At 50.2% G+C, this 27,483-nt stretch overlaps 1 protein-coding gene across 1 annotated transcript; it reads left to right on the top strand.

The window, feature by feature from the left end:
- The first annotated feature begins 308 nt into the window (after window positions 1–308).
- SERPINC1 (serpin family C member 1) lies at window positions 309–15,771 on the top strand. The gene is made up of 7 exons (XM_038757689.1): window positions 309–423; window positions 3,652–4,045; window positions 7,199–7,414; window positions 10,914–11,051; window positions 12,539–12,926; window positions 15,067–15,131; window positions 15,531–15,771. The coding sequence occupies exons 1-7, from the start codon at window positions 407–409 to the stop codon at window positions 15,699–15,701; spliced, it is 1,389 nt and encodes a 462-aa protein (XP_038613617.1). The 5' UTR covers window positions 309–406; the 3' UTR covers window positions 15,702–15,771.
- Window positions 15,772–27,483: the final 11,712 nt, after the last annotated feature.

The raw sequence follows: 27,483 nt of genomic DNA, 5'->3' as shown, positions 1-27,483 counted from the left end.
AGAGGGAAAAAAGCACCATCAGGCCAATAATTCAACAAGTAGGTCCTGAGCCCGTTCGAATGTCCAGTCCTGCCTTCTTGGATCCTCTTTTCTGGCAAGTAGGAGGAAAGGGTGGCTAGTGGCGGGTGAGTGGGGAAGGTGGAACCAACTTTCCCTGGCCTAGCTGGACTTTAAAACTTCTGTACTGATTAAGCAATTCCCCTGCTCAATTTGCTTAACCTGGGGCTGGTCGTCAACCTTTGACCCCCGCTTTTTCATCCATCATTCCCCTGCCCCCACCCCATGAGACCTCCGGGAATCCTGGCGGAAGGGCGGGGGGAGATTGGTTCAGTGAGGGAGCTGCCACCGAGTCAGTCGGTCTCCATTTTCCCAGGTGACGAAGTGCCATCTTAGGTGGCCAGCAGCGATGGTTCCTGGAAGGAGGTAAGGGAACCCGTGTTGTCTCGACTTGTCCAGGCGGGATTTTTGGCTCCTAACTCCGACCGATGAGCGAGGTCACTCTGGGGGAGCCAAGTGAGGCTGACCAGTCCATTTCCACCCTGCTCTGGGGCCTGCTGGGGGGAATTTGTGGGCTTTAACTCCCCGGGGCTAAGCAGTGGATCTTCCACCCTCGCTCTGGAAACCCCCTCCGGGAGTCCTCAACAAATTCCCCCATTTCTCTGTGCCTCCATTGTCTTCCTGGTGAAAGGAGGCTGCCAGTCCTAACCCACTGCCTTCCTTGCAGAAGTGGCTTCAAGCTGCTCCCCAAGGTGATGGCGGCATTATAACCGTTCTTCCTGAGTGTGTGGCACAGGGCTCTGGGAGTGAGCACTGTTGTCTGCTTCCCCGTGAAGAACAGTCCAGGGAGGGAAGCAGCATGAGCTGGGTGGAGGCAGGGAGAAATGTCCAGGAGAGGAAACCAAGGCCTTCCAGAGCACTGTGTCTCCCAAAGCTTGTAATGCTGTCTCATTTTTTGCATCACAACATTGCAGGAAGGGAGGGAAGAAGGGAGGGGAGAGGGCATGAGGAGGTGTGGGGAGGTTAAGTAACTTGCTCAAGTTTCCTCAGCAAGTCAGTGTCTGGATCCTGGTCAGTCGTATTCATCGAGCACTTACTGTGTGCAGATCACTGGGAGAGTACAGTGTAAGAGTCGGTAACTTGCCCACAGTGAGCGTACAGCCTAGGGGGAGAGACAGACATTAATACAAATTAATAAATTATGGATACGTACATAAGGTCTGTGGGTCTGATGGGGGCGGTGAATAAAGGGAGCAAATCGGTGATGCAGAAGGGAGTGGAAGAAAAGGAAATGAGAGTGAGGGCACAACCGATAAATCAACAAGACAAGGACTCTGGTGATAGCAAAAGGAGCCGCAGGTCATTAATAATGATAATGGTATTTGTTGAGTGCTTACTGGTTGTGGGTTCTAATCCCGGCTCTGCCACGTGTCAGCTGTGTAACCTTGGGAAAGTCACTTCTGTGCCCTCAGTTCCCTCATCTGTAAAATGGGGATGAAGACTGTGAGCCCCACCTGATTACCTTGGATCTACCTCAGCGCTTAGAACAGTGCTTGGCAAGTAGTAAGCACTTAACAAATACCATTATTATTATTATTATTATTACTGTGTGCCAAGCACTGGGGTAGATACAAGATAATGAGATCAGACACAGTCTTCGATCCACCTGGTACAGTGTAAAAGAAGGAAAGCATATTTAATCCCCATTTGACAGGAAACTTGGACACAGGAGAGTTAAGGACTTGTCCAAGGTCACACAGCAGACTCCCAGACTGTGGTCTTTCCACTAGGCCACACCGCTGCTAATTGGACAGCTTTTTGGTCCCAGTGGAGACATCTCAAGCCTTGTAATAATCCCAACCCTCGCAACAGTCCCCCAGCTGGGAAGACAATCCGGCAGCCTCAGCTACCTCTGATAGTGCAGCTCCCATGGGGCAGGGCCCGACCCTGGCGGCCGTGGGAGGAGGGCTTAGTACAGTGCTCTGCACACAGTAAGTGCTCAATAAATACGATTGATGATTGATGAGGAGGGGAGGGGGATGGGTTGACCCCGTGGTTTTGCTCGCCCCTCCACCCCATCAGCTCCACATGTAGGGGCACGGCTCTGAGTCCCCTGAGGTTTCCCCTTTCCCTCACCAGGAATTCTGCAGCTGTGCTTAGAAGGCACATCTGCTCCCAGCAAGGATCCAAGAACAGCATTATGCCAGGCGGAAGGGGGAAGGAGATGGATTCTGTCCAGAGATATCAGCCCCCGATCCCTGCCCTGAGCTGTGGGCTTAACCTTGCCCCTTCCTAGGCGCTGGGGGAGAGGTGGGCCCTTCTGATGCCGGGGCTGGGCCAGGGGTGGAAGGCCCTTGGCCTCAGGAGTCCGAAATTGTCAGCGGCCGAGCCGGGCGGAGGCCTGGCCCTCAAGGACCTTGGGGACTGGCGAACGGTAGTAATAATAATAGTAATAATGATGGTATTTGTTAAGCACTTACTATGTGCCAGGCACTGCTGTAACCACTGGGGTAGATATAAGCTAATCATCATCATCAATCGTATTTATTGAGCGCTTACTGTGTGCAGAGCACTGTACTAAGCGCTTGGGAAGTACAAGTTGGCAACATATAGAGACAGTCCCTACCCAGTAGTGGGCTCACAGTCTAAAAGGGGGAGACAGAGAGCAAAACCAAATATACCAAGAAAATAAAATAAATAGAATAGGTATGTACAAGTAAAATAAAGAAAGAAATAAATATGTACAAACATATATACATATATACAGGTGCTGTGGGGAAGGGAAGGAGGTAAGATGGGGGGGAAGGAGAGGGGGATGAGGTGGAGAGGAAGGAAGGGGCTCAGTCTGGGAAGGCCTCCTGGAGGAGGTGAGCTCTCAGCAGGGCCTTGAAGGGAGGAAGAGGGCTAGCTTGGCGGATGGGCAGAGGGAGGGCATTCCAGGCCCCGAGGAGGATGTGGGCCGGGGATCGATGGCGGGACAGGCGAGAACGAGGTACGTTGAGGATCAGCGTACCGTTGTCTAATCAGGTTGGACATGATCCCTGTTCCACTTGGGGCTCACAGTCTTCATCCCCATTTTACAGATGGGCAAGGCAGACTTCTATGAGAGGGAGAGAAGCGGAGGAGTACTGATGGGGAACCCTCTGGCCAGGGAGTTAGTTCATCCAGCCCGTGCTTCCGACTGAGCATTGCTGGGGGGGCAAAGCAGTGTACTCAGTCCTGGGGAGGAGACACTGGGGGCTGAGCGAGCCTCACTGACTCGCCATCAATTAGGGTGGAGGGGGAGAAACAGGGTGGTTTAGTGACTAGAGTAAGGGCCTGCGAGTCAGAAGGACCTGGATTCTAATTCCGGCTCTGCCACTTGTCTGCTGGGTGACCTTGGGCAAATCACTTCACTTCTCTGTGCCTGTTACCTCATCTGTAAAGTGGGGTTTAAGACTGGGAGCCCCATGTGGTACAGGGATGGCGTCCAACCTGATTAACTTGTATCTACCCCAGCACTTAGAACAGGGCTTGGCACGTGGTAAGTGCTTACCAAGTACCTTAATTATTATTATTAGGGTGACTGCCCCCCCCCCCCCCATGTTATTGACATAGTGCTTTTCACAGTCTCCATTCCTGATGGTTCTGTTTTGCTTTCATTCCCGGGAGCAGGGGACCACTCCCGTCCCTTCTCCTCCTGCTGCTCGTGGGCTCCTGGGGCCGCGTGACTTGCCACCCGAGCCCCGTGGAGGACGTTTGCCTGGCCAAGCCCCGGGATGTCCCAGGGAGCCCCATGTGTATCTACCGCTCCCCGGCCGGGAAGCCAGCCGAACCGGAGGGCCCTACCTCCCAGACGCGGCTGCCGAAGAAGATCCCCGAGGCCACCAACCCTCGCGTCTGGGAGCTGTCCGAGGCCAACTCTCGCTTCGCCACGTCCTTCTACAAGCACCAGGCGGACTCCAGGTCCAACGGGGAGAACATCTTCATGTCTCCCCTCAGCATCTCCACCGCCTTCGCCATGACGAAACTGGGTGCCTGCAACAATACCCTCAAGGAACTCATGGAGGTAAAATGTCCTCTGGCCCGTCTTATAATAATAATAATGGTAGTTGTTAAGCACTTATTATGTGCCAAGCACTGTTCTAAGTGCTGGGGTAGATACAAGATAATCAAGTTGGACACAGTCTCTGTCCCAAATGGGGCTCACAGTCTTAATCCCCATTTCACAGATGAGGGAACTGAGGCCCCGAGAAGTGAAGTGACCTGCTGAAGGTCACACGGCAGACAAGTGGTGGAGCCGGGATCTTACGCAGAGTGCTCTGCATACAGTAAGCGCTCTATAAATACGATTGAATGAATGAATGAATGAAGGCCCAGAGCAGGGTTACGATGGCCCGGCGGGATGCTGGTTCCTGATGCCACAGTCAGCCAGTCGTATTTATTGAGCACTTGCCGTGTGCAGAGCACTGTACTAAGCCCTTGGGAGAGGACAATACAGCAATAAACAGACACATTCCCCGCTCACAACGAGCTTACAGTCTAAAGGGCAACTCTGTGTCGGCCCCAGCTGACGGGCGCTAGTGCCACACACCTATACCGGCATGTGCAAGTCTTTCGCTTGCTTCGCTCCGTGTGCCGCACCCCTGCCTGCCACCTCACGTTGCACCCGGGAATATGATGGGTAGGGGCAAAGAGAGGGTGAGTGGCATCACGTAAGACTCTGGCGCCGTCGGGGTTTCCCTCGCACAGGTCTCTGTTCTGAAGTCTCAAGGCCGAGGTCCGTCTGGGTCTAGCCGAGTTGTGGCCGAGATCAGGGAGCATCGGACTGAGACTTTTCCAACAAAGCAGGACCTGGGGAGTGGCCTAGTCGAACGCTAAATTTATTGAGTGTTTACCGCGTGCAGAGCACCGTACAAAACGCTTATACTACTAAGTACAGTACAGTGAGAGTTGGTAGATGCGATCCGTGCCCGTAGGGAGTTTACTGTCTACAGGGTAGACAGATGCTGAAATAGATTAGGGATATGGAACAGAGTAAAGTATAAGAATATTTACACAAGAATTGTGGGGGTGGGGTGAGTACCTAAGTCCTAAAGGGGCAAGTGCACAGTCACCGCAGAGGAGTGGGCGGATGCGGAAATCAAGGGCTTAGTCTGGGAAAGCCTCTTGGAGGAGATGTGATTTTAGGAAGGTTTTGGAGGTGGGGAGAGTGGTGGGCTGTTGGATATGAAGGGGAGAGGGTTCCAGACCCAAGGGAGAATATGGGCAAGGGGTCGGTAGCAGTATAGACGAGATGGAGGTACAGAGAGTAGGTTGGTGTCCAGCGCTTAGAACAGTGCTTTGCACATAGTAAGTGCTTAACAAATACCATCATCATAATTAGAGGAGTGGAGTGTGCAGGTTGGGTTCATTCATTCATTCAATCAATCGTATTTATTGAGCGCTTACTGTGTGCAGAGCACTGTACTAAGCGCTTGGGAAGTCCAAGTTGGCAACATATAGAGACGGTCCGTACCCAACAGTGGGCTCACAGTCTAGAAGGGGGAGACAGAGAACAAAACAGAACGTATTAACAAAATAAAATAAATAGAATATGTACAAGTAAAATAGAGTTGGGCTGTAGTAGGAGCTCAGCGAGGTTAGGTAGGATGGGGAGAATCTGATCCTTTCCCGGCCTCAGGAGTCCCTCCCAGGCTGTGGACTCCCAAGCGTTCGAGGATTCCCAGCAGGAGGGAGAGGCTTGGGACCCCGGGGACCCATCATTCTCATTAGTTAATGTTTGTGGAGAAAACAGGAGCTGAAGAGCAACCTATCGTCACAGTAAACTGAGGAGACGCAGCTCTACCTTCAAGGCATTTAAAGGGGGAGGATCAGACAAGAGAGGAGATGCTTCAATTATTTTATATTTAAAGTTGATGTAAAGATCTGCACACATGCCTGGTGAGCCCTGCTCACACACCAACTGCCCTCTGCGTCTAGGAAAGTGTGCCTGACCTAATTACCTTGTTTCACCCCCCGGTACTTAATATAATTCTTGGCACCTACTAAGTACTTACAAAGATTTATTATTACCGTTGTTATTATTATGATTATTATTGCTCAGCTAAGTCCATTCCTCATTTTGCCCGGTGTTAGGTGGCTTGAAGAGCAGGTGATCTGAGGGAAAGGTGGTGCAGTGGGGCACAGGGATGCCTGGGTTCCTTCTTGGCCCATAAAATACTCCTGGTCAAAGAAGCAGGGGTCTTCTGGGCCTCGAGCCAAGTGAAGCTTGAGTTATCATACCATACCATATACAATCATCATCATCATCAAGATCCGATGGGGTGATTACACTTCCTCTGAGCTGGGCATATTTCCCAAGACCTCAAGTCACCCCCGAAGTACAGTCTCCCCTTCCCTTCCTCCTGAACGGGAAGGGTGGGACTCCCTGCAGGGGCAGGGGAAAGAGGGTATGCATCAGGGTTTGGGAGGGGGAAGAGGAGTCTTTTGAAAGATGAGGCCAAAAGCCAGCCAGGACGGGAGGCAGGAGATGGTTCGTGGTTTCCTACCTGCCTCTGGCACCGCTGTGCCCAGCTTCACCCAAGCAGAACTGGCAACCCCAAAGCTCTGGGGATCATGGCTGGGTTGGCAGTGATGCTTGGGGATGCTGGAGAGCAGGAAGAGAGCCTGGAGTTTGCATCTGAATGGCCAGAAAATTCCCACCGCATCCAGCAAAAGCCCAAATAGATTTAATAGCCTCCCTGCCCCAGGGACCCCCAGGATCTTGTTAAATAGCATGTATTTATAAGTTGAGTTTGTGTCAAATCAACATGAAGGGTCTTTTGTCCCTCAAATGCCATCAGTTTTATTGATTGGTACTGTGCGTACTAAATATTTTATGGGTGTTCCCTTCAGCTTTCTCCAACCAGTCAGTGGTATTTCTTGAGCACTTTCTGGGTGCACAGCGCAGTGCTAAGTGCTTGGGAGAGTACACTACAATGGAAGGGGTAGGCACAATCTCTGCCCACAAGGAACTTAGTGACCGGTCGCTAAGTACCCCCCCACCCCCAACAGTTGCCTTTCTCCTCCCCTGCCTACTTGGAGAGAGTTTGACTGGACTCCCATCATTTCTGTCCTGTGAGGAGAGCCATTTTCTGCCTTCTCTTGCCCACCACTCCCTCGCTCCCTAACCTTCCCCAAACCCACCGCTCCCTTACCACATCCTATATGGATTCCTCAGGTCTTCAAGTTTGACACGATCTCGGAAAAGACGTCGGATCAGGTCCATTTCTTCTTCGCCAAGCTGAATTGCCGGCTCTACCGGAAAGTCAACAAGTCCTCCGAGCTGGTGTCTGCCAATCGCCTCTTCGGAGAAAAGTCCCTCACTTTCAACGAGACCTACCAGGACATCAGTGAGATGTTGTATGGAGCTAAGCTGCAGCCCTTGAACTTCAAGGTGAGTTGGGGATGTTCCGTTTTTTTCTGGTCAATCAATTAATCAATCGTATTGAGCGCTTACTGTGTGCAGAGCACTGTACTAAGCGCTTGGGAAGTACAAGTTGGCAACATATAGAGACAGTCCCTACCCAATAGTGGGCTCACAGTCTAGAAGAGTGGGCTCACACCTTCCTGCTCCTGTGTTGGGGGAGAGGAGCAGCATGGCATAGTGGGTAGAGCACAGGCCTGGGAATCAGAAGGTGATGGGTTCTAATCCTGACTCTGCCACTCGAACCTTGGGTACGTCACTTTGCTTCTCTATGCCTTAGTTACCCCGTCTGTAAAATGGGGATTGAGACTGTGAGCCCCATGTGGGACAGGGATCGTGTCCAACCCAATTTGCTTGTATTCGCTCCAGCGCTTAGTACAGGGTCTGGCACACAGCAAGCGCTTTAACAAATACCGTAATTATTATTAATTATTATGGAGGAGAGATGGTTACCCATGGCACCTGCTGGAGGGAGAAATGGAATCCATGGGAACGGAGAGCGGAGGGGCTGTCCCATTTTGGGCCCCAGGTTGCCTTCTGGGGCTCCTCGAGTTCCTCTGGGCCACATAGGCTACAGGTTCAAGGCCCTGCTCCCAACCTGTTTTTTCCCCCGGAGAGTCATTCCCTTGCTCCCATTCCCAGCTGAACTCTGAACCAAGCGCTTAGTACAGTGCTCTGCATATAGTAAGCGCTCAATAAATACGATTGATGAACCCTGGGAGCCATCAGAGTGGGTCTAGTTCCAGCTCTTCTTGAGCTGTGTCCGTCTCCTTCTTCTTGTGAAGTGAGGCCAATCAATCCATCCTATTTACTGAGCCCTTACTGTGTGCAAACGTTAGTGTGGCCTAGCGGGAATCAGAGGATCTGGGTTCTAATCCTGGCACCGCCACTTGTCTGCTGAATGACGTTGGTCAAGCCACTTCTCTGTTCCTCAGTTTCCTCATGGGTAAAAATGGCGATTAAGAATGTGAGCCCCATGAGGGACAGGAACTGTATCCAACCTGATGATCTTGTATCTACCACAGTTCTTAGTACGATGTCTGGCACATAGTAAGTGCTTAACAAATGCCACAATAATTATTATTGCAGAACACTGTACTAAACGCTTGGGAGAGTACAATATAACCGAGTCAGTAGATACATTCCCTGCCAAAAACGAGCTTAAAGTCTAGAGGGGGAGACTGACATTAATATAAATTTTAAAAATTACAGATATGGACGTAAGTGCTGTGGGGCTGAGGGAGGGGTGAGAAAAGGCAGCCAGTCTAAACGCTTGGATGTGTGAGGTGCTTGGACTCCAGTAACTGGCAGCAGGGCCAGTAGCAGGATTAAAAAGCCCAGTGAGTGTCCCGATAGGCTCACTGAATCAAAGCAGCCCTTCATCACCCAAATTCATTCATTTATTTATTCATTCATTCTCTCTCTCTCTCTGTCTCTCTCACACACTCTCTCTCTCTCTTTCTCCCCCTCTCTCCTACCCTCCAACCCTGATTCAGTTTGTCCCAGTAGAAGGTGGAACAAAAAGTGACCCGAATCTCCCTGTCTCCTTCCAACTGAAAAACATCTCTTCTTCTCCACTATCTTCATCCTGCATTGGATGGGCACTGACAGCGGGTGTGGATACCGTGGACTTTGCCTCATTTTGGGCAGTCACGGTCTCTGTCCCCCAAGGAGCCTAGAGCCTAGTGGGGAGACAAGGCTGACTTAAAGGGATTAATAAATCAGCTGAATTGGACAGCGTAGGGGCAACATGGATGCCTACTAACAGATGTACTCCAGGGACTGTCTCTATATGTTGCCAACTTGTACTTCCCAAGCGCTTAGTACAGTGCTCTGCACACAGTAAGCGCTCAATAAATACGATTGATTGATTGGAGAGGCTTTTCCTGCTGTCCCCTTTCCATCCTCCTCCCCAATCCAGCCCCACCCTCCTCCCCAACCCCGCTCTGTCCTCCTCGTCGGGCCCTACAAACCCGTGGAGAGGATGATTGTCACCTCCCTCATTCTCCATAATATTAGAAGCGAAGTTGTGAACTGCTCACTTTGAGCACTGGGGAGAAAAAGGGGCAGGGATTTTGAGGGGGCATGAGGGCTTCTAGGGAACAGGCTTCATAGGCCTGAACCCACCGTTTTGGGTCTTTCCAGCACCGATTGGGAACTCTCAGGTCTCGGCAGAAGCCCAGGATGAGCAAGTCTGCGTGGCTTAGTGGAAAAAGCACGGGCTTGGGAGTCAGAGGTCATGGGTTCTAATCCCTCCTCGGCTACTTGTCAGCTGTGTGACTTTGGGCAAGTCACCTAACATCTCTGTGCCTCAGGTACCTCATCTGTAAAATGGGGATTAAGACTGTGAGCCCCACATGGGGCAACCTGATAACCTTGTATCTCCTCCAGCGCTTAGAACAGTGCTTGGCACATAGTGCTTAACAAATACCATTATCATCATCAAGTCTGGAAGTCCAGCTCCAAAGGCTGTGGGGGCAGTCACTCCCATGAAGGGGGGACCCATCTCTAGAAGGAAAAACTCAGCTGGGTGGACTTGTCTTTCCATCTTCAAAGCATTATTAAGGTCACATCTTCGCTAAGAAACCTTCCCTCTTTTCCCTGGCTCACTCTCCTTTCTGTGTTGTCCACACACTTCCACCTGTGACCTTTGGACGTTTTATATTCGCCCCAACCCCATAGCTCAGTTTAACAGATCTTTCAATTATATACTATAAATGACTTATCCATAATAATATCTGTCTCCCCTTTTAGATTCTAAGCTCATTTTGTTCGGGGAATGTGTTTGCCAATTCTGTTGTACTCTCCCAAGTGTTTAGTACAGTGAAGCAGCGTGGCTCAGTGGAAAGAGCCCAGGCTTTGGAGTCAGAGGTCATGGGTTCAAATCCCGGCTCCACCAATTGTCAGCTGTGTGACTTTGGGGAAGTCACTTAATCAATCAATCATATTTATTGAGTGCTTACTGTGTGCAGAGCACTGTACTAAGCGCTTGGGAAGTACAAGTTGGCAACATATAGAGACAGTCCCTACCCAACAGTGGGCTCACAGTCTAAAAGGGGGAGACAGAGAACCAAACCAAACATACTAACAAAATAAAATAAATAGAATAGATATGTACAAGCAAAATAAATAAATAAATAAACAGAATAAATAAATAGAATAAATAAATAAATAGAACAAATAAATAAATAAATAGAATAAATAAATAAATAAATAGATAAATAGAATAAATAAATAAATTCTCTGTGCCTCAGTTACCTCAACTGTAAAATGGGGATTAAGACTGTGAGCCCCCCGTGGGACAACCTGATCACCTTGTAATTTCCCCAGCGCTTAGAACAGTGCTTTGCACATAGTAAGCGCTTAATAAATGCCATTATTATTATTATTATTATTACAGTGCTCTCCATGCAGTAAATGCTCAATAAATACGATTGATTGATTGATTGACTGTCTTCGGCCCCCGTAGGATCAGCCGGAGCTGTCCAGGGAGATCATCAATGACTGGGTCTCAAACAAGACAGAGGGCCGAATCAACAACGTCATTCCCCAGGGAGTCATCAGTGACCTCACAGTCCTGGTGCTGGTCAACGCTATTTATTTTAAGGTAAGAAGAGGCCCGGGCTTGGAGCGGGTCTGGTCCCCAGGGGCCAGCGTGGGCTTGGGGCAGTAGATCGTCATCCTAGGAGCTGGGTCCAGTCGTGGACCCTCAACACCCCCGGGGTGGTTTTTGCCGCTTTTATCTGAGGGGGCCATCCAGCCCCCCATGGGTCTGGCAAGTGTGTGAAATGTGTGAAGAAGTGTGAAATGGGCAATGGAGAAGTAGACACAGCTGGAGCATTGTCAGTGCCAACAGCCGTGGTCTGCTGTGTGACCTAGGACACGTTACTTAATAATAATAATAATGATCATAATGGCAGTTGTTAAGCGCTTACTATGTGCCAGGTACTGTACTAAGTGCTGGGGTGAATGCAAGCAAACCAGGTTGGATACAATCCCTGTCCTGCTTAGGGCTCAGAGGCTTCATCCAGCATGGCTTATGAATGAATTGTCCTTTGCCAGCGCTTAGTCCAGTGCTCTCCCCCTCAATCAATCGTATTTATTGAGCGCTTACTGTGTGCAGAGCACTGTACTAAGCGCTTGGGAAGTACAAGTTGGCAACATATAGAGACAGTCCCTACCCAACAGTGGGCTCACAGTCCAAAAGACTGCCCATACCCCCGGCCTTCCCCTCCCCACAGCACCTGTATATATGTCTATATGTTCGGACAGATTTATTACTCTTATTTATTTTACTTGTACATATTTATTCTATTTATTTTATTTGGTTTGTATGTTTTATTTTGTTGTCTGTCTCCCCCTTTTAGACTGTGAGCCCGCTGTTGGGTAGGCACCGTCTCTATATGTTGCCAACTTGGACTTCCCAAGTGCTTAGTACAGTGCTCTGCACACAGTAAGTGTTCAATAAATACGATTGAATGAATGAATAAATACGATTGAATGAATAAGCATGGATTTGGGAGTCAGAAGTCATGGGTTCTAATCCCGGCTCTGCCGTCTGTCTGCTGTGTGAGCTTGGGCAAGTCGCTTAACTTCTCTGGGCCTCAGTTCCCTCATCTGTAAAATGGGGATTAAGACTGTGAGCTCCAGGTGGGACAACCTGATTACCCTGTACCTACCCCAGCACTTAGAACAGTGCTTGACACATAGTAAGCGCTTAACAAATACCATCGTTATTCATCCCCATTTTACAGACGAGATAACTGAGGCACAGCAAAGTGAAGTGACTGGCCCAAGGCCACCCAGCAGACAAGCGGCGGAGCTGGGATTAGAACCCGTTACCTTCTGAGTCCCTATGCATTACGCCATGCTGCTCCACTTCTCTGTGCCTCATTTCCCTCATCTGTAAAATGGGGATTGAGACTGTGAGCCCCACGTGGGACAGGGACTGCGTCCAAACCCATTTGCTTGTATCCACCCCAGTGCTTAGTACAGTGCCTGGCACATAGCAAGTGCTTAACAAATTCCACTATTATTATTATTATTATCAACCGCCGGCCACCCCCTCGTCTCTCCTTGCCCGTCTCCCCGAAGGGTCACTGGGACTCCAAGTTCAGCCCCGAGAACACCAAGAAGGAGCCGTTTTTCCTGTCGGAGGAGAAGTCCTGCCCGGTCCCCATGATGTACCAGGAGGCCAAGTTCCGCTACCTGAAGGCCGGCCAGGTGGAAGTGCTGGAGCTGCCCTACAAGGGGGATGACATTACCATGGTGTTGATTCTGCCCCGGGAGAGCTCGGCCCTGGCTGCCGTGGAGCGGGACCTGTCGCCGGAGACCCTGAACGACTGGCTGAGCGACACCAAAGAGACCCTGCTCTCCGTACACGTGCCCCGCTTCCGCGTCGAGGACAGCTTCAGCGTCAAGGAGAAGCTGAAACAGATGGGGCTGATGGACCTCTTCGACCCCGACAAGGCCAGGCTGCCAGGTAGAGGAGGAGGAGGGGGAGGGAGATGTCCTCTCGGTTGTCCAGTTTCCCCTAGAAAACCCTACAATATAGCCACACCTCTCCTCACATTCACAAAAAACAAACCATCTTAGTAGAATTAGTATTATCAGCAGAAGTAGTATTTATTTAGCACTCATTAGGTGTCAGGTGCTACGCTGAGCATTCACAAAAAACAAACCATCTTAGTAGAATTAGTATTATCAGCAGAAGTAGTATTTATTTAGCACTCATTAGGTGTCAGGTGCTACGCTGAGCATTCACAAAAAACAAACCATCTTAGTAGAACTAGTATTATCAGTAGAAGTAGTATTTATTTAGCACTCATTAGGTGTCAGGTGCTACACTGAGCATTCACAAAAAACAAACCATCTTAGTAGAACTAGTATTATCAGTAGAAGTAGTATTTATTTAGCACTCATTAGGTGTCAGGTGCTACACTGAGCATTAGGGACAGTAGAAGATGGTCAGATTGAATATTGTTATTATGGTTCTTATTGTATTTAACTTCACCATGCATCAAGCCCTGTCCTAATCACGGGAGTAGATGCAAGACAGTCAGGTCGGACACAGTTCCTGTCCCATGTGGGACTCTCTAAGTAGCGTGGAGAACAGGCATTGAACCCTTTTTGGACAGAGGGGGAAATTGAGGCACAGAAAGCGACTTGACACAGCACTTCACACAGCAGGCAACGGGCAAAGCCGGGTTTGGAACCCGGGTCCTCGGATTCCCAGGCCTGTGCTCTTTCCATTAGGCCATACTGCTCCCATATATACTTCCTGCCCCCCGTAAGACTCAAAATCCGAGAGGAAGGGAGAGCAGGTGGCTTATTCCCATTTTTCACATGAGGAAACTGAGGCCCAGAGAATTTAAATTACTTGCTCCAAGTCATACGGGACTGTGACTAAAACTCAGCTCTCCTGATTCCCAGATCCATAATCTTTCCACTAGGCCACACCGTTGCTTAAGACACACTTCTAGAGGGGGCCGCACGTTTTTGTGTAGCTGGATTCTAAGTAAGCTCCTCAAGGGCAGGGATCATGTCTACTAACTCACTTGCAGTTTCCCAAGTGCTTAGTACAGTGCTCTGCACACAGTACGTTCTCAATAAATATCATTAATTGACTGCTCAATAAATGCAATTAGTCGATGGTAGCCATAGCCAGGAAATGGTGGGGTCCCACAGGCCGGATATCAGTTTACAAACACGTAGGCTGCTGTTTCCCTCTCCCACCACCCCGGGCTTCCAAAATCCCGAGCTTCTACTTCATTTTTTAAATTTTTTTATTTAATTTTGTTAGTATGTTTGGTTTTGTTCTCCGTCTCCCCCTTTTAGACTGTGAGCCCACTGTTGGGTAGGGACCGTCTCTATATGTTGCCAATTTGTACTTCCCAAGCGCTTAGTACAGTGCTCTGCACATAGTAAGCGCTCAATAAATACGACTGATGATGATGATGATGATTTTTGAGAAGCAGCGTGGCTTAGTGGAAAAGAGCCCAGGCTGGGGAGTTAGAGGGACGTGGGTTCTAATTCTGGCTCTACCTCTGCTGCGTGACCTTGGGCAAATCACTCACTTCTGTGTGCCTCAGTTACCTCATGTAAAATGAGCCCCATGTGGGACAGGGACTGTGTCCAACCTGATTAGGTTGTACCTACCCCAGTGCTTAGAACAATGCTTGGCACATAAGTGCTTAACTAGTACCCATTATTATGATTATTTTTAGCCTGTTTCAGTGGCAACCTCAGAACAATGCTTGGCACATAAATAAGTGCTTAACTAGTACCCATTATTATGATTATTTTTAGCCTGTTTCAGTGGCAACCTCTATATCTGGGGGAGCCACACCCTCAGGTGCTGACTTCCTCCCTTCCTTCTCACTGCAGCCTGGGGCCAGGATTTGGGCCTCAGGGGAGAGGTGAGGTGAAGGAGCAAGGGGAAAAGGCAGAGTTTGTTTTGGGGAAGACCAAGAACTGAGGGAATAAGGGAGAGGCGTGGAGGCCAGTGGGTGTAAGGGAAGCGGGAGCTGAGTAGAGGAGATTCCTGCCTGGAGTTGGGGATGGGCAGCTCTCCCCACCAACTGCCCCCCACAACTTACCCTTCCGCTGTCGTTCCTCCTCAGGGATCGTGGCTGGAGGCCGCTCGGACCTCTCCGTCTCTGAAGCCTTCCACAAAGCTTTCCTCGAGGTGAGCGGCTCCCCCCCGCTTCCTTCTTTCCTCTATCTGTTTTTACTTTGCTTCCAGGTAGGATTTCGTTTTCTGGCTCTGGCCGCGTGGTGTTGGGTGACAGGCCTCTCTGCTGGTCCTGCCTGTTTGTTCATCAGCTGGACCGGTGGCGGAGGAGGGCGGGAACCTTGGAGGGAAATTCGACTCGGATTGGAGCGGAGTTGGGGTTGACCGCTCTTGAGTGTCCCATCAGGCACAGGGTGGCCTGGATAAACTTAGAGACCACCTCTCACCCTCTTAAGGGTCAGGTCTGTTATTCTGAACTCTCCCAAGTGCTTAGTACAGTGCTCCGCACAAGGTAAGCGCTCAGGTAAATACTGACGGATCCTTTTGTTCTTGTCTCGGACTTTCACCCACCAGGTCAACGAAGAAGGCAGCGAGGCAGCGGCATCTACGGCTGTGGTGATCTCCGGCCGTTCGCTGAACCCCTACAGGGTGACCTTCAAAGCGAACAGGCCGTTCCTGGTCCTGATCCGGGAAGCCGCCCTTAACACCATCATCTTCATGGGCAGAATATCCAATCCCTGCTAGCGGGGCTGCTTCCGCCTCCGCTCGGCCTGGTTTGGGGATAGAAACTAATAAAAAAAACCTACTGCCGTCATCTCTCTCACTCTCTCTCTCAGGTCAGATGAGTTTTGTGCCTAAAATGGAGGGGGACAGAAGAGTAGGTTTAGGGGTCTGCTTCAGTCTTCCGTAGAGCGAGGCACCTTCCCGCCCCCTCTCCGGGGGAGATGGAAAAGACTTCCCACTAAGCACACTCAAGAATTGTTTTAAGGATGAGAAATGAAGCAGAGTATTAAACCATTTATTTCTCAAACCACTCACATGCATAATGTTCTTTTACAGTGTTAAAATAAAGAGGGAAATGCATTTTCTTTATACAAACAGGATTTCAAGTAGACATTTATAGAATTTTTAAAGATTCCTAACCAAGTTGCTAAGTTTTTCATTCACATTGTTCTTAAAGCTGTTCAACGAGAAAGCTTTTGCTAAACTGCTTTAAATACGTTTATACAGTTCTGTATCTTCACCCTTTTCTTTTCACTCCCCTTGTCCCGACCCGAATCCTTTCCCACCCTCACGTGCCCTCCCCCCTGCCCCGACTCCACTCCCAGGGGTAACTCCTGGAGGAGACATTGCAACCGGACCAAGAATTGTTATTACCTGGCGATCAGCGGGAGGGAAGAACTCTCGGAAGGAGAGACCTGGGAAAACTTTAGGGAAACAATTCTGATGGCCCCAGTTCACACACAGCAGCACTGCTCCTTAACCTACTGCAGACTAAGGGCGACCGCTGAGTCCCATAAGTCAAAAAAGACCCTCAGCCTCTCCCCCCGCACAACCCCCCAGCAAGATCACCCGGAAGCGTGTACAGCAGGAAACTTCAGACCGGTAACGTGGGTTTGCAACGTTAGGAAATATTTCCCCACCAAATTTCTGATTTTGGTGGTTGGCATTTTGAGAAAAATCTGTTTCTTAATTTTTTCTTTTTTTGGTTCCTCTTAAGAAGGACAGTCGGGGATCTGTGTGGGGTGGAGAGAGAGGGAGCTGAGGGCTTTTGCCCCCCAAAACTGAATTCATCTCACCAAAGGAGGGGATGCTGAGGTAGGAGGCAGAGCTGCATTGGTGTGCTAGGTGACGGCGGTGGCAGCAGCAGCAGCAAAAAGGTCTAGCGAGAATTGCTCCCTCCTGGACTCTCCTTCTGAATGGCCTAGCTGCAGGCCATCCCCCGCACCCAAAGTTTAGTAAAGTGCATTTCTTCAGTAAGCGTGGGACAGGGGTGGGGGTTGGGGGGAGAGGGCCGGGAGAAGAGGGGTACGCTTCAGGGACAACAATTAAAATCGGTGGGAAAATAACCCTATCGAGTCCATAGCTCGAGCTAGATATAAGTAAGGTTACAATGCAATAATAAAACAGATTATTAGTCTAAGCACACGTCGTAATTAAAGATGCCCAGGCCCAGAACTGCCACCTCCTCTGGGAGAAAGGGGCGGAGGTAGCCATCCCGGGTCCTTTTGACGTTTTTGTTGCACCTTGGTTATTGAAGTAATTGCTCTCGGAGAGAAACAAGTGTTGCATTTTCCGTGAGGAAAACGAAACCGGAAAGCCCTATTGGTTAAAAACGAACACTTCCCTTCCCGCTCCGGGGCCTTCGTGTTTTAGAAACTGATTGTCTGATTTAGTTTACTAAGAACCCTCCTGGATTAGGACAGTGTGAGCACCACTAATGTTAGACCAGGTGTGGTCCGACGAATCCTAAAATCAAGGGGGTTGAGAACTCCAACCTTTCCCAACAAGGTTCAGGGGAGGATTTCCTTAGAGGAATCTGTCACTGCCCAGGGCTGCGTGAATGGGCTCCGGTGGGACCCAGAGCAGCTGACAGATTCACCCCACTTGGGGGGGGGGGGGGGGGGGGTATACCTGGGAGAGTCCTTCCTTTATGAGCCCCACTGGACCAGCTTTTCACAAAGGCCAGAGGGCAGGCATCTTGCTCAGTTGACTGCGGCAGAAGTGGAAGGGTAGGGGAAGGGAGGAAGAGAAGGAGAAAGGGTGGGGAGGCCACATTTCCCTCTTTCCCTCCCACTAGAAAAAGCACCAAAGAGGGTATATTTCCTTTCAGATTGAGTCCATCTGAAGGAAACAGTTCTGCTACATGGAGTTTTCCCTTTCTACTACCTCCAACCCCAGTGTCGGCGAACACGAAGAACAAGGTGGTTTCCGCTCGAGCATCTTTGCGAGATGGGTCGAGGGGGTGGGAAGGGTGGGGGAAAGGCCATTCACACAGACTTCTCCCTCACCTTTCTTGTGCTGAAATGCCCACATTTGAAATACAAAAATATTTTCATAGTTTAAAGACAGAACACCGCTTTCCTAAGGAAAAACTTCCCTGATTCAGCCTGCTGGCTGGAGAGGTTCCCGAGCCCTCTGCCGTAGGGGCTGAGAGTTTGAGGGAGGGGCGGGTGTGCGATGAAACACGATTTCAAAGCCCTGCACGGTTAGCGCGCGGTCAACCAAGCAATGGTATTTATTGAGCACTTACGATGTGCAAAGCACTGTACTAAGCGCATGGGGGAGTACACTAAAACAGAGCTGGTAGACATGTAAGTCGTCCTAAATCAGAAATCCGGGGAAATGAAATTTTCAACATTCTCTTTGTTGCTGACCACAACCTCTGCAAAAACACACCAAACGAGGGCCAGGACAAATCTGCTGATCAGGAATTTCTTTTCTATCTTATGTACCTACATAACTATTTTTCCCCTCTACCCCCTGGAAGGCCAGTCCAGATGTTTTCAAGTATGTCTATGGAGGCTTCAGGGAGGATTTTAATGGGAAGGGTGTGTCTGTGTGGGGCACACAGACAAGCCCGGGATGCTGTAGGAGCTGTCTGCTTGGAACCACACCTGCTCTAAGTGCAGTGCTGACCTCCGTTGGCCATCCCTTTTTAAATCTCCCACGTGCAATTTAGTCAGTGTGGTAAGATTTGCATAAAATGGAGGTTATTAAGCATAGCTTCACAGTAATCCACAGACCCTTCTTCAGGGTGAGCATCCTAAGGGCTGACCTCATGGGCACAATGAGGGTCCCTCCAGGGCAGGGGCTTCTACAGTGGCGCAGGGATGAGGCCTGCGACTGTGTCGGCTCCCGCCCATCTGACTGAACAACAAGTCTAAGCTGCCCACTGGAGCTTGCGGCCGCCCCTGCCAGGGACCAGGGCTTCCCTCCGGGGAGAGAGAGAGAGACCGTTTCCTCCAGGTGGGGCACCCAGATTGCTTCAGTAGACCAGAAATGGCCCTGCAGGGGCTTCCACTTGCACCTCTGCCTTCCTAAATAAGATCAACACTGTTAAAATAAACGACTTCCCAATCGCAAAGCGTACTGGAAACCCCAGGGCCAGAGAGCTACTTGGATTCCATTCTCCAGGGACTAGTCCAAGTTGCATCTGTCTGAAGGTCCCGGATCACTAATGCCGCCCACCAATTCCCCCAGTTTAGGTGCTCCTGTTTAGGTCACTTCACAATCCAACCGTCTTCCTCTTTGTTCCTGGCCTGGGCAGGATGGAATCCTGCTTCCTTCAACTTGCCATTCTCACTCTGCCGCACGTCCAAGATCATCTCCCCCACCCATTCAATGAGCGGTTTCCTCATCAGGTTTGCCCCCGGGCGCTGCCGATTTCTTGGCTCATTAGCTTCAGCGCAGAGGCCCTCTGCGCTGGCTAGATTTGGGAAGTTTCAACTCCCATCACATATTAGAGGGATTGGGATGGGGTGGGGGGGCAGTGCCACAAACTGGGGTCTCAAAGCTGCCAAGAGACAAACTGATGTTTCTGTCTTCTACCTGGCTGTGGCCTTCATGGGGGTGGGCGGAGCCCCGCATGGTATAATGGCTACAGCACAGGCCTGAGACTCAGAAGGTCAAGGGTTCTAAACCCGGCTCCGCCACTTGCTTGTTAAATGACCTTGGGCAAGTCACTTCACTTCTCTGGGCCTCAGTGACCTCATCCGGAAAACGGGAATTGAGACTGTGAGCTCCATGTGGACAGAAACTGCATCCAACCCGATTTCCTTGTTTCCACCCCAAGGCTAGCACAGTGCCTGGCACATAGTAAGCCCTGAACAAATACCATCACTTATTTATTTATTTTACCTATCCTAGCCAGGACCGCACCAACTTTTACAACTGGGGCAGGTACCGCCCAAGCCCCACAACTTCACGTCCTTAACCAGCCAGAGAAAGCAAGAGACGGCACCTTCTCCGTTACCGGCCGGATTGAAGACGCTGAGACACCCACCCGAGGAAAACCAGCTTCTCTCTTCCTGCCGCCCAATCCTCACACATCACCTTAACCGCTCTTCGTTGCTGCAATTCAGGCATTTCCCAAGCTTGCTAATCAACCACTAGTTTGGGGGCTCCCCACGGCAACCCCAGAGGTGAGTTATTGGCTTAGAATGATTCTGGATTTAGTATGGAGCACCTGCAGGGAAGAAAAGGGTCCCTGGCTGTGCTAGGGGACTATTGGAGGCAAGGATATGGCCCCCCAGGAGCTAATTCCTGAGTCCTGGTCGTGCATGATACAGAAGGGGAAAACCAAAGCTGACCAGCAGCTGTGGGAAGTGGGTCACGGTGCTTCCAAAGGGGCAGTGCCACCACCACCTCCCCCGGCCAGGCTGAGGCCCACGTGCAGGTTGGCTCCGTTGGCATTAAGTGCCCCTTTCTGACGTCTGGTTGCTCTGTGCTCCCCCACTGCACCCCTGGCCGCCGGGAGGGAAAATGTCTGTAGGGAACCGCCTGATCCCCTGCTCCCTCACGGAGCTGAGCTCGCTCCGCACCTCCCCGCCCCAGCCTCCTACTGCCGTTTTCACAGTAGCTCCGTGAAGGTGGAGGGAAAGGAAAGCAAAGCACACCAGTGGAAAAACGGCACTGAAAGAAGTTCAACTTGCTGGGTTTGAGGTTTGCTTGCTTGCTTCGCCCTGAAGCGGCCCAATGCTGTGCTCGGGGTGAGGGACGGTGGCTTTCTGGGGGTCCTTCCCCATGAGCTGCCTGGGCCAAACTAATCTCCTCCAGGCCTGACTGCAAAGGATGGTGGGGGTGACCACCTAATAATAATAATAATTATGGTACTTGTTAAGTGCTTACTAGGTGCCAAGCACTGGGGTAGATATATATCTCTCTCTTTCTCTCCCCTCCCCATCAACAGTTCAGCTAAAAAGAAAACTGGCTCTAGGGCAAGAATGAGTTTATAAGTGACATGGAAACGTTCCCCAATTTTCCTGACCCAGCACACTGCGGGTGACAAACGGCAACCGAAAACAAGCATTTGGCATCCCGGCCCTATCTACAGGGCAGAGGGTCTGGCTCTACCAGCCGCACCAACTAGAAGCTCACAGATGACACTGGGGAACTGCTCTGAAAGAGGTCTGATGGGCAATAGCGAGGCAGCAGCTGATCTCTGACCTGGGCCCGGAAGGAGAACGCCTCACACGGCTCGGGCAGTGGCATGGCCGTGACTGCCGGCGTGCAGCAAAGTATCCTTAGCTCCAGGCTCTTCAGCTGGGATAGAGACGCTATGACGGGAGGCGGTGAAGCCTCAGTGGTGGCAGCCACAGGGCAACGGCCTCCCCTCCGGTGTTGACGAGGCAACCTTGCTACCTGCACATCCTTGGAATGGGGAGGGAGAAGACTCTGCTCTTGTCCAACTTTTCATAAACACACATACACCCACCAACCCACACTTTCCCAAACCATATCACACAAACACGGCGGCTGGCCCACCCCCTCCCCGCCCCACGCGCCATCAATCTGACCCCAATTAAGGGCTGGCTCCCGTTGGCTTTCCTCCAGAGGGTCCGACTCCCAACCTTTTTCCCCACGGGGGCCGACAAGCTCACACTGAAGACATCCCTCCCTTTCCCTCTTCATTCCAACGAGCACCTCACCGGGCACCTCCACCTCCTGCTTCAGGACCACACCCGTGCCGAGAGCAGGTACGGAGTCATGCCTTCTTTATAAATAGAAAGTGCAAAGAAAGACGTTTCTTGCCCCCAAATCAAAGCAAGCAAAAAAGCTCTTTAAGCAATTCTCTTTGCCCAGAACTAGACACAACTATAAATGAAGCTGTCTACGGTACCAAGGTCACCGTGGGCGCGTAAATAATGTTTACCTATGTGCATTTACCAACGAAAGATAAGATATTAAGAAAATAGCCAAACTTCCCACTAAGTCCGTTCATGAACTATATAATATCACTCTGTGATCAAATGCATGTGCATATACATCTGAATTATATTAGTGTTGCTTTAAATTTAGCAGGCCGGTCTTCAAAGAAGAAACCCGGCTCTTTTAATACAAGCTACATGATTTAAAAGTATTTTTTAAAAATAAAACTAGTAAAACCATATAAGTTCTAGTCTTTTTTTTTTGTCGGATGACTGGCTTACCCCATCCACTCATAGGAGGCTTAGGGGGCTGTTGCAGTCACTCTTGCTAGCGGCCCCCTGCTTAGGTGGGGATTTGGGCTGGAGGGCCACTGGGGAACCTGTGAAGTCTGGAGGCATGTAGAAGGCCACATATCAACATGCCAAATCCTCCCAATCATAGGGTGGACCAGGGGTGGGGTAGGAGTAGAGGGGTTTCTAACAGCAGAAATGCAGCCACTTTTGCCGCGGAGTCCCAAATTGGCTCGGAGCTAACTGTGAACATGCAGGCCATGGGCCTGGGGCTGGCTGGGAGATGACCAGCAGAGTAGGGCCAAATCCGTCTGCCCCTAGTATAGGGGAACATACCTTCAATGTAGGTGAGGGCTTTTGGTTTTAAAGTGACTACTCTCTTTAAGAGTCACTGCAGTTAGGGATCTGATTAGCCTCCAACAGAAACCTGACTGATTGCTTCTGGCAGGCTTGAGAAAGAAATGAGGAAAAGAAGTTCCAACCTAAACGCATTTCCTGACAAGATGGCTTTTCCCATGACTTGGCCGCCCTCAGCTTTTTTTGCGGAGTGGGGAACCGTGAGGAAGGACAAACGTTTTGGGCCTCTCCTGGGACTCCTTCCAGTTGGCCGAGCCTGCTCCGCTCTGGAAGTTGGAGGCAGTGTGGGGTGGTGCAGGGGCTGGCTGGGGAGGAAGGGCCAGCAGGTCGCTGAGCGGTGAAAACCCCCTCATTTCCACTGCCAAATGAGTCTGAGCCCTTTCCCGTTTGTTCTTCTCCCCTCTTCTTCTCCCATGACCCTGCTCTCACAGGGGCAGCTAAATCCTCCCCTGCCTGTGACGATGGATCCCCTTCTAGATGGGCTGGACCGGCCAAGTCAAGACATCACAAATCAGTACGCCTGCACCTTTTTGTCTCTGAAGTGTGAGCACCTCCCTTGTTTCCCATGGTAAGTGCCTCCTGAATCAAGGTACCTAACAGCCTATGGATTTAAGTGGAGTTTTTCTCTTTTCATCCCTTTCACATCCCTCTCCATGTCCTCTTCTCTGGGCCTGGAGGACAACTACAAATTCTTTCTATTCCTGAAGAAACAACACAACTCTGAGGGTTGCTTGGCAACCAGGAGATGGTGGGTGTCCTCTGTATTTTGCCACCACAGTCAAGCCCAGATCACTGGCTCTTCCCCAGCCTCTCTCAACACTTTAGCTCCACAATCTAAGGGGCGTCATCCTTGAAATGCACGCCCTGGGACCACAAGCTGACCTGAAGACAATCCGTCCGTAAGTTTCTTGGGCTGGTTCCGCTACATAAATACCGGGTTTTTCTAGTCCGAGTGCTTCTAAATCAGCATAGGATGTAGAAAGGAAACGCAGAGTAGGGCCAATAGGGCAGGAAGCCACGAGGGTCCAAGGAGCTGCAAAGCACTGAAATGGATGACTGCTGCTTGACTGAGGAGATGAGGAAAGATTCCACAGACCCTAACCTATCCTTTCACAGAAAACCCCTGAAGCTTCAGGTCAATTTTTCCTTAATTTCATTTAAAGTGCATAGATTTAAGAAGGTAAGGGGAGACTGGAATCTCGCCATTTATAAGGATGTAGGGCTGGGTGGAGTAGGGTGGGGTGGGTTTTTGACAGCATTACCTGATCCCAGGGGATAGTGATTGCATAGAATCTGGAAAAGTCTCCTGGGAAAGGATCCTAGTATTAATCACAGCTGTTCTTTGGGCTGCTGACCCCCAAGGGATAATTCGGATCCTAAAATTTCAGCCAGTCCCCAAAGAGCCTGCAAGACAGAGAACGGTTTGGCACGGTTTCCAGAATGCAGGGTTTCTTTGTTAATTTGCCAGTGGGTATGGAGCTCTTGAATCAATCAATCAAATGTAGTGAGCACTCAGTGTGTGCAGAGAATTCTACTAAGCATTTGGGAGAGTACAATAGGGCAGAGTTGTTAGACACGTTCCCTGCCCACAAGGAGCTTTGAGCCTGGAGAGGAGCTTACAGTCCAGAAGCTTACTTTCTTGAAGGGGAGGGAGTCCTCAAAGGAGGCTCAGAGGGCCGGCTCTGCCTCAGAAGAAGCAGTGTGGCCTAACAGAAAGAGCCCAGGCCCGGGAATCAAAGAACCTGGGTTCTAATTCTGGCTACCCATTTGCCTGCCATGTGACCCTGGGCAAGTCACTTAGTTTTTCTGTGCCTCAGTTTCCTCACCTGTAGAACAGGGATTTAATACCTATTTTCCTCCCTCTGTGAGCCCCATAGAGGACAGGCACTGTACCTGACCTGATTAACTTGGATCTACCTCAGTGCTTAGTTCGGTGCTTGGCACATAGTAAGCGCTTCACAAATACCACACATTATTATTATCATCATTGTTATTATTAGCCTCAAAGTGCAAGTTGGCTGATATTCTGGGCATGGAGCTACCACGGGAGGGGTTTGTTGAGAAGTAGAAAAATAACGCATGGGTGATGTCGGCAAGTGTGTTTTCCCCACCTGGCTTGAATTCCGAGAGCTAGGTGGGGAAACCATGCGAGCCACGCTCCCAAGCCTTCCATCCTGCCTCACATCCTACCCCAGCCCGAGCCGGACAGTAAATACCGCTTCGGCTGCCCCGCAGAATACATTCTGACGACGGCTTCTGGAGTCCGGTCTCAACAGACGCCGGCTTCCCCCGTGGCCCCCCGGCAGGTGAAGCCACTTGGGACCCAGCCGGATCTGCCTACCACACATCGCCAGGCCACACCAACAAGGGGTCGAGGGCACAAGTTCTGAGTACAGACAGGGAGCAGGAGAGCAGGCTCTCATGGAAAAGAATACTCATTTCTCTGAAAATGTAGAACTGTTTAAAAAAAGAAAAGTCGAGAAAGGGCTGAATGGGGTTTTAAAACGATCCGTTTCGTCCCCCTCACCGCCTTCACCCGCCTGAAAGGTGAAAAATACGTAACAGCAGAAAGTGATATCAATCTCGGATTCAGATTTCTGGATGAGGGTGACTGGTTCTAAACAATCCGTATTACTCTGCTGCCCCCCACCCCCCACCCCATATCCTCAAAATGGTGCAGGATTTTGGCTCATAAGCAGAGGGTCTGAGGAAGGTATTGGGTGATATGCCTAACGTCTCGGATGCGTATCAGAAATCCCACTCACCTCTACAGAACCCACAAAGCTGAAGTGCTGGCAGATCTTCACGAGGTGCTGAGCTCCTCTTAATAGCAGGTCAACATTCACCCACCCACACACGGGAATTTCATTCAGAAAAGGACAGAAAATTGAGAGAAACTTCCAAGTCACCTATCGCCTGTCTGAGCATCTCTCACAAAAGTTTTAAATTGAGCAAGGTGCTAAAAAGGGATTTACTCACCACCATGGGGGTCTTCCCTTGGACAAACAGGCAGCCCGGGCTACAGCAGACACTCCTCAGGAGTCAGGTGGAGAGACGGAGCATAAGCCAAGAGCCTCACCTCGTTGGTCTTTTAAGAATTCGGCCCGAGAATACCTGGGCAGGCAGGAAGTGCAGAAGGGAATTGTCTTCTAGGAAGTGTAGTCTCTGAAGGAGGCTTTAATATTTCCGTTTCCTGTTTAAGGGCAGGAAATGCCCTCTGCCTTTTGAGAAATGTAGTCTCCTAAGGAGCATTCCATATTCCTCTTGCCTCTCGTCCCTTAGCTCCGAGCAACACCACAGCCCAACAGAAGGGCCACAACCCGAAATGCACCATCGACTCGCCCGGCCAATTCGCTCTAAGATCAGGTAGAGAATTAATCTTAATTCTCTCTGTCGCAAGGTAAGGATTTCATCATCACCTCCAACAGTGAGAGCTTACCGACGATTTGATGGCTATTTAGTAGTGAATGAAGCCCACCACCCTCTCATTTTAGAAGGACTATTCAAGCCAAGATGTCCAGTGAGACCTCCCTCAGCTCGACATCCCTCAGCTCTGTATCGCGCTACACCCAAGGAGCTCCCACTAAGGATCCAGGGAGTTCCGAACCCATGCCCGTCACATGATTTCTGGAGAATCCTACCTATGGAAATGAGGTAATCGGGAATCTTGGGAGGGACAGTGTGTCCATCCTGAAAGATGGGCATAGCGAGTCAAATGATGCTATTTCCCCTGAGGGATTTTGACCCCCTGCTCCACTCTCCTTTACACTTTTCCTATCTCTTTGCGTGTTCAATATGACCATCCCCATGGCTGATGGGCTCCTAGAACACTGAGCATGGGCATTTGCAATGCAAATGGATGATGGATATATATATATACACATTCAGGAATGTAATAAATTAAGGGAAACAGTAACTTTGTTCACAGTTGGAAGGATGGTTCAAATATGCATTTGAAAGTCAGGAAGCCTTACCTAGAAGCATTTTCAACAAAGACAAACCTTAAAGAGCAGAAAGAGGTGTGACTTTTGACTCCCCTGTAGCATACAGTAAACACAGCTTATTTGAGCAAATGAAAATGAAGGTCTCTGCTAGAAGAGGTGGCTAGTATCTGGGTTAATTAGTACATCTGCTCCCTGCAGGCCCATTGCCATCAATCAGGGAGAGTTGCATGTCCCCTAGGCCTGACACAAAAAAGACCATTTATCTAGGATGCTCTATCATAAACAGGCCTTTTTTGAGAAAATCTTGCTTTAAATGAGGCCTGTTTTAAAATTGGCCACGCTGTCTCGCCACCACCACAATTCACCCATTCCCCTTCAGAGATGGGCAATTCACAGTGCCAAGTTGTGAATGGTCTCCCAATCTGCGGGCAAAGAAGCTGGTGGGGGGAAAAGCAGCCTCTTAAAGGAGGTGGCAATATATGGCTCTGCAGCTTACAACCCCACCCACCCGTATTTTAGGCAAAATGGCAGAACAACCCCAACTCAGAGATGAGCCTGAGGAATCATACTGGGGCACTGGGCCTTCCACCCAGTCCCAGAGATGACCACTCCTCAGAGTCTGGTCAGCCCTGTCTTTTAGCTTCTCCTGGGACTGGACGGAGAGCCTTGTTTTCTCAGACTGGCCGGCGCATGGACCTTTATGCTGTCTCTCCCACAGTTCACCTTGCAAACAAAGGCAACTTGGGGCAGAGTAACCTTCCCGACTGCTGTGCCTGAAGTGGGAGGCTTTACACGGTTCAACTGCACGTGGGAAAGAGCAAACCACCGTATGGGCACATGAGCAGCTTTCCAAGAAAATGACTTGTGGTTCACCTGTTCATCCTCTCTCTGCACCATCCCAAAACTCTCTTAGTCACATGAACAATCCAGAGTCCTTCCTGTGACCCCTGTCCTTCCATGAAATCACCTAGCGGCTTGTCTCCTTCCTCTCAAACTGTGGCCTGGGCTATTTAAAACAAACAAACAAACAACGACCACCTCCCCCCCCACAACCAAAACCATTTA

Source organism: Tachyglossus aculeatus, chromosome 16 (assembly GCF_015852505.1).
Source record: "Tachyglossus aculeatus isolate mTacAcu1 chromosome 16, mTacAcu1.pri, whole genome shotgun sequence".
Classification (NCBI taxonomy): Eukaryota; Metazoa; Chordata; class Mammalia; order Monotremata; family Tachyglossidae; genus Tachyglossus; species Tachyglossus aculeatus.
The sequence above is the reverse complement of the archived record's forward strand: the minus strand, read 5'-3'. Positions and strand labels throughout refer to the sequence as shown.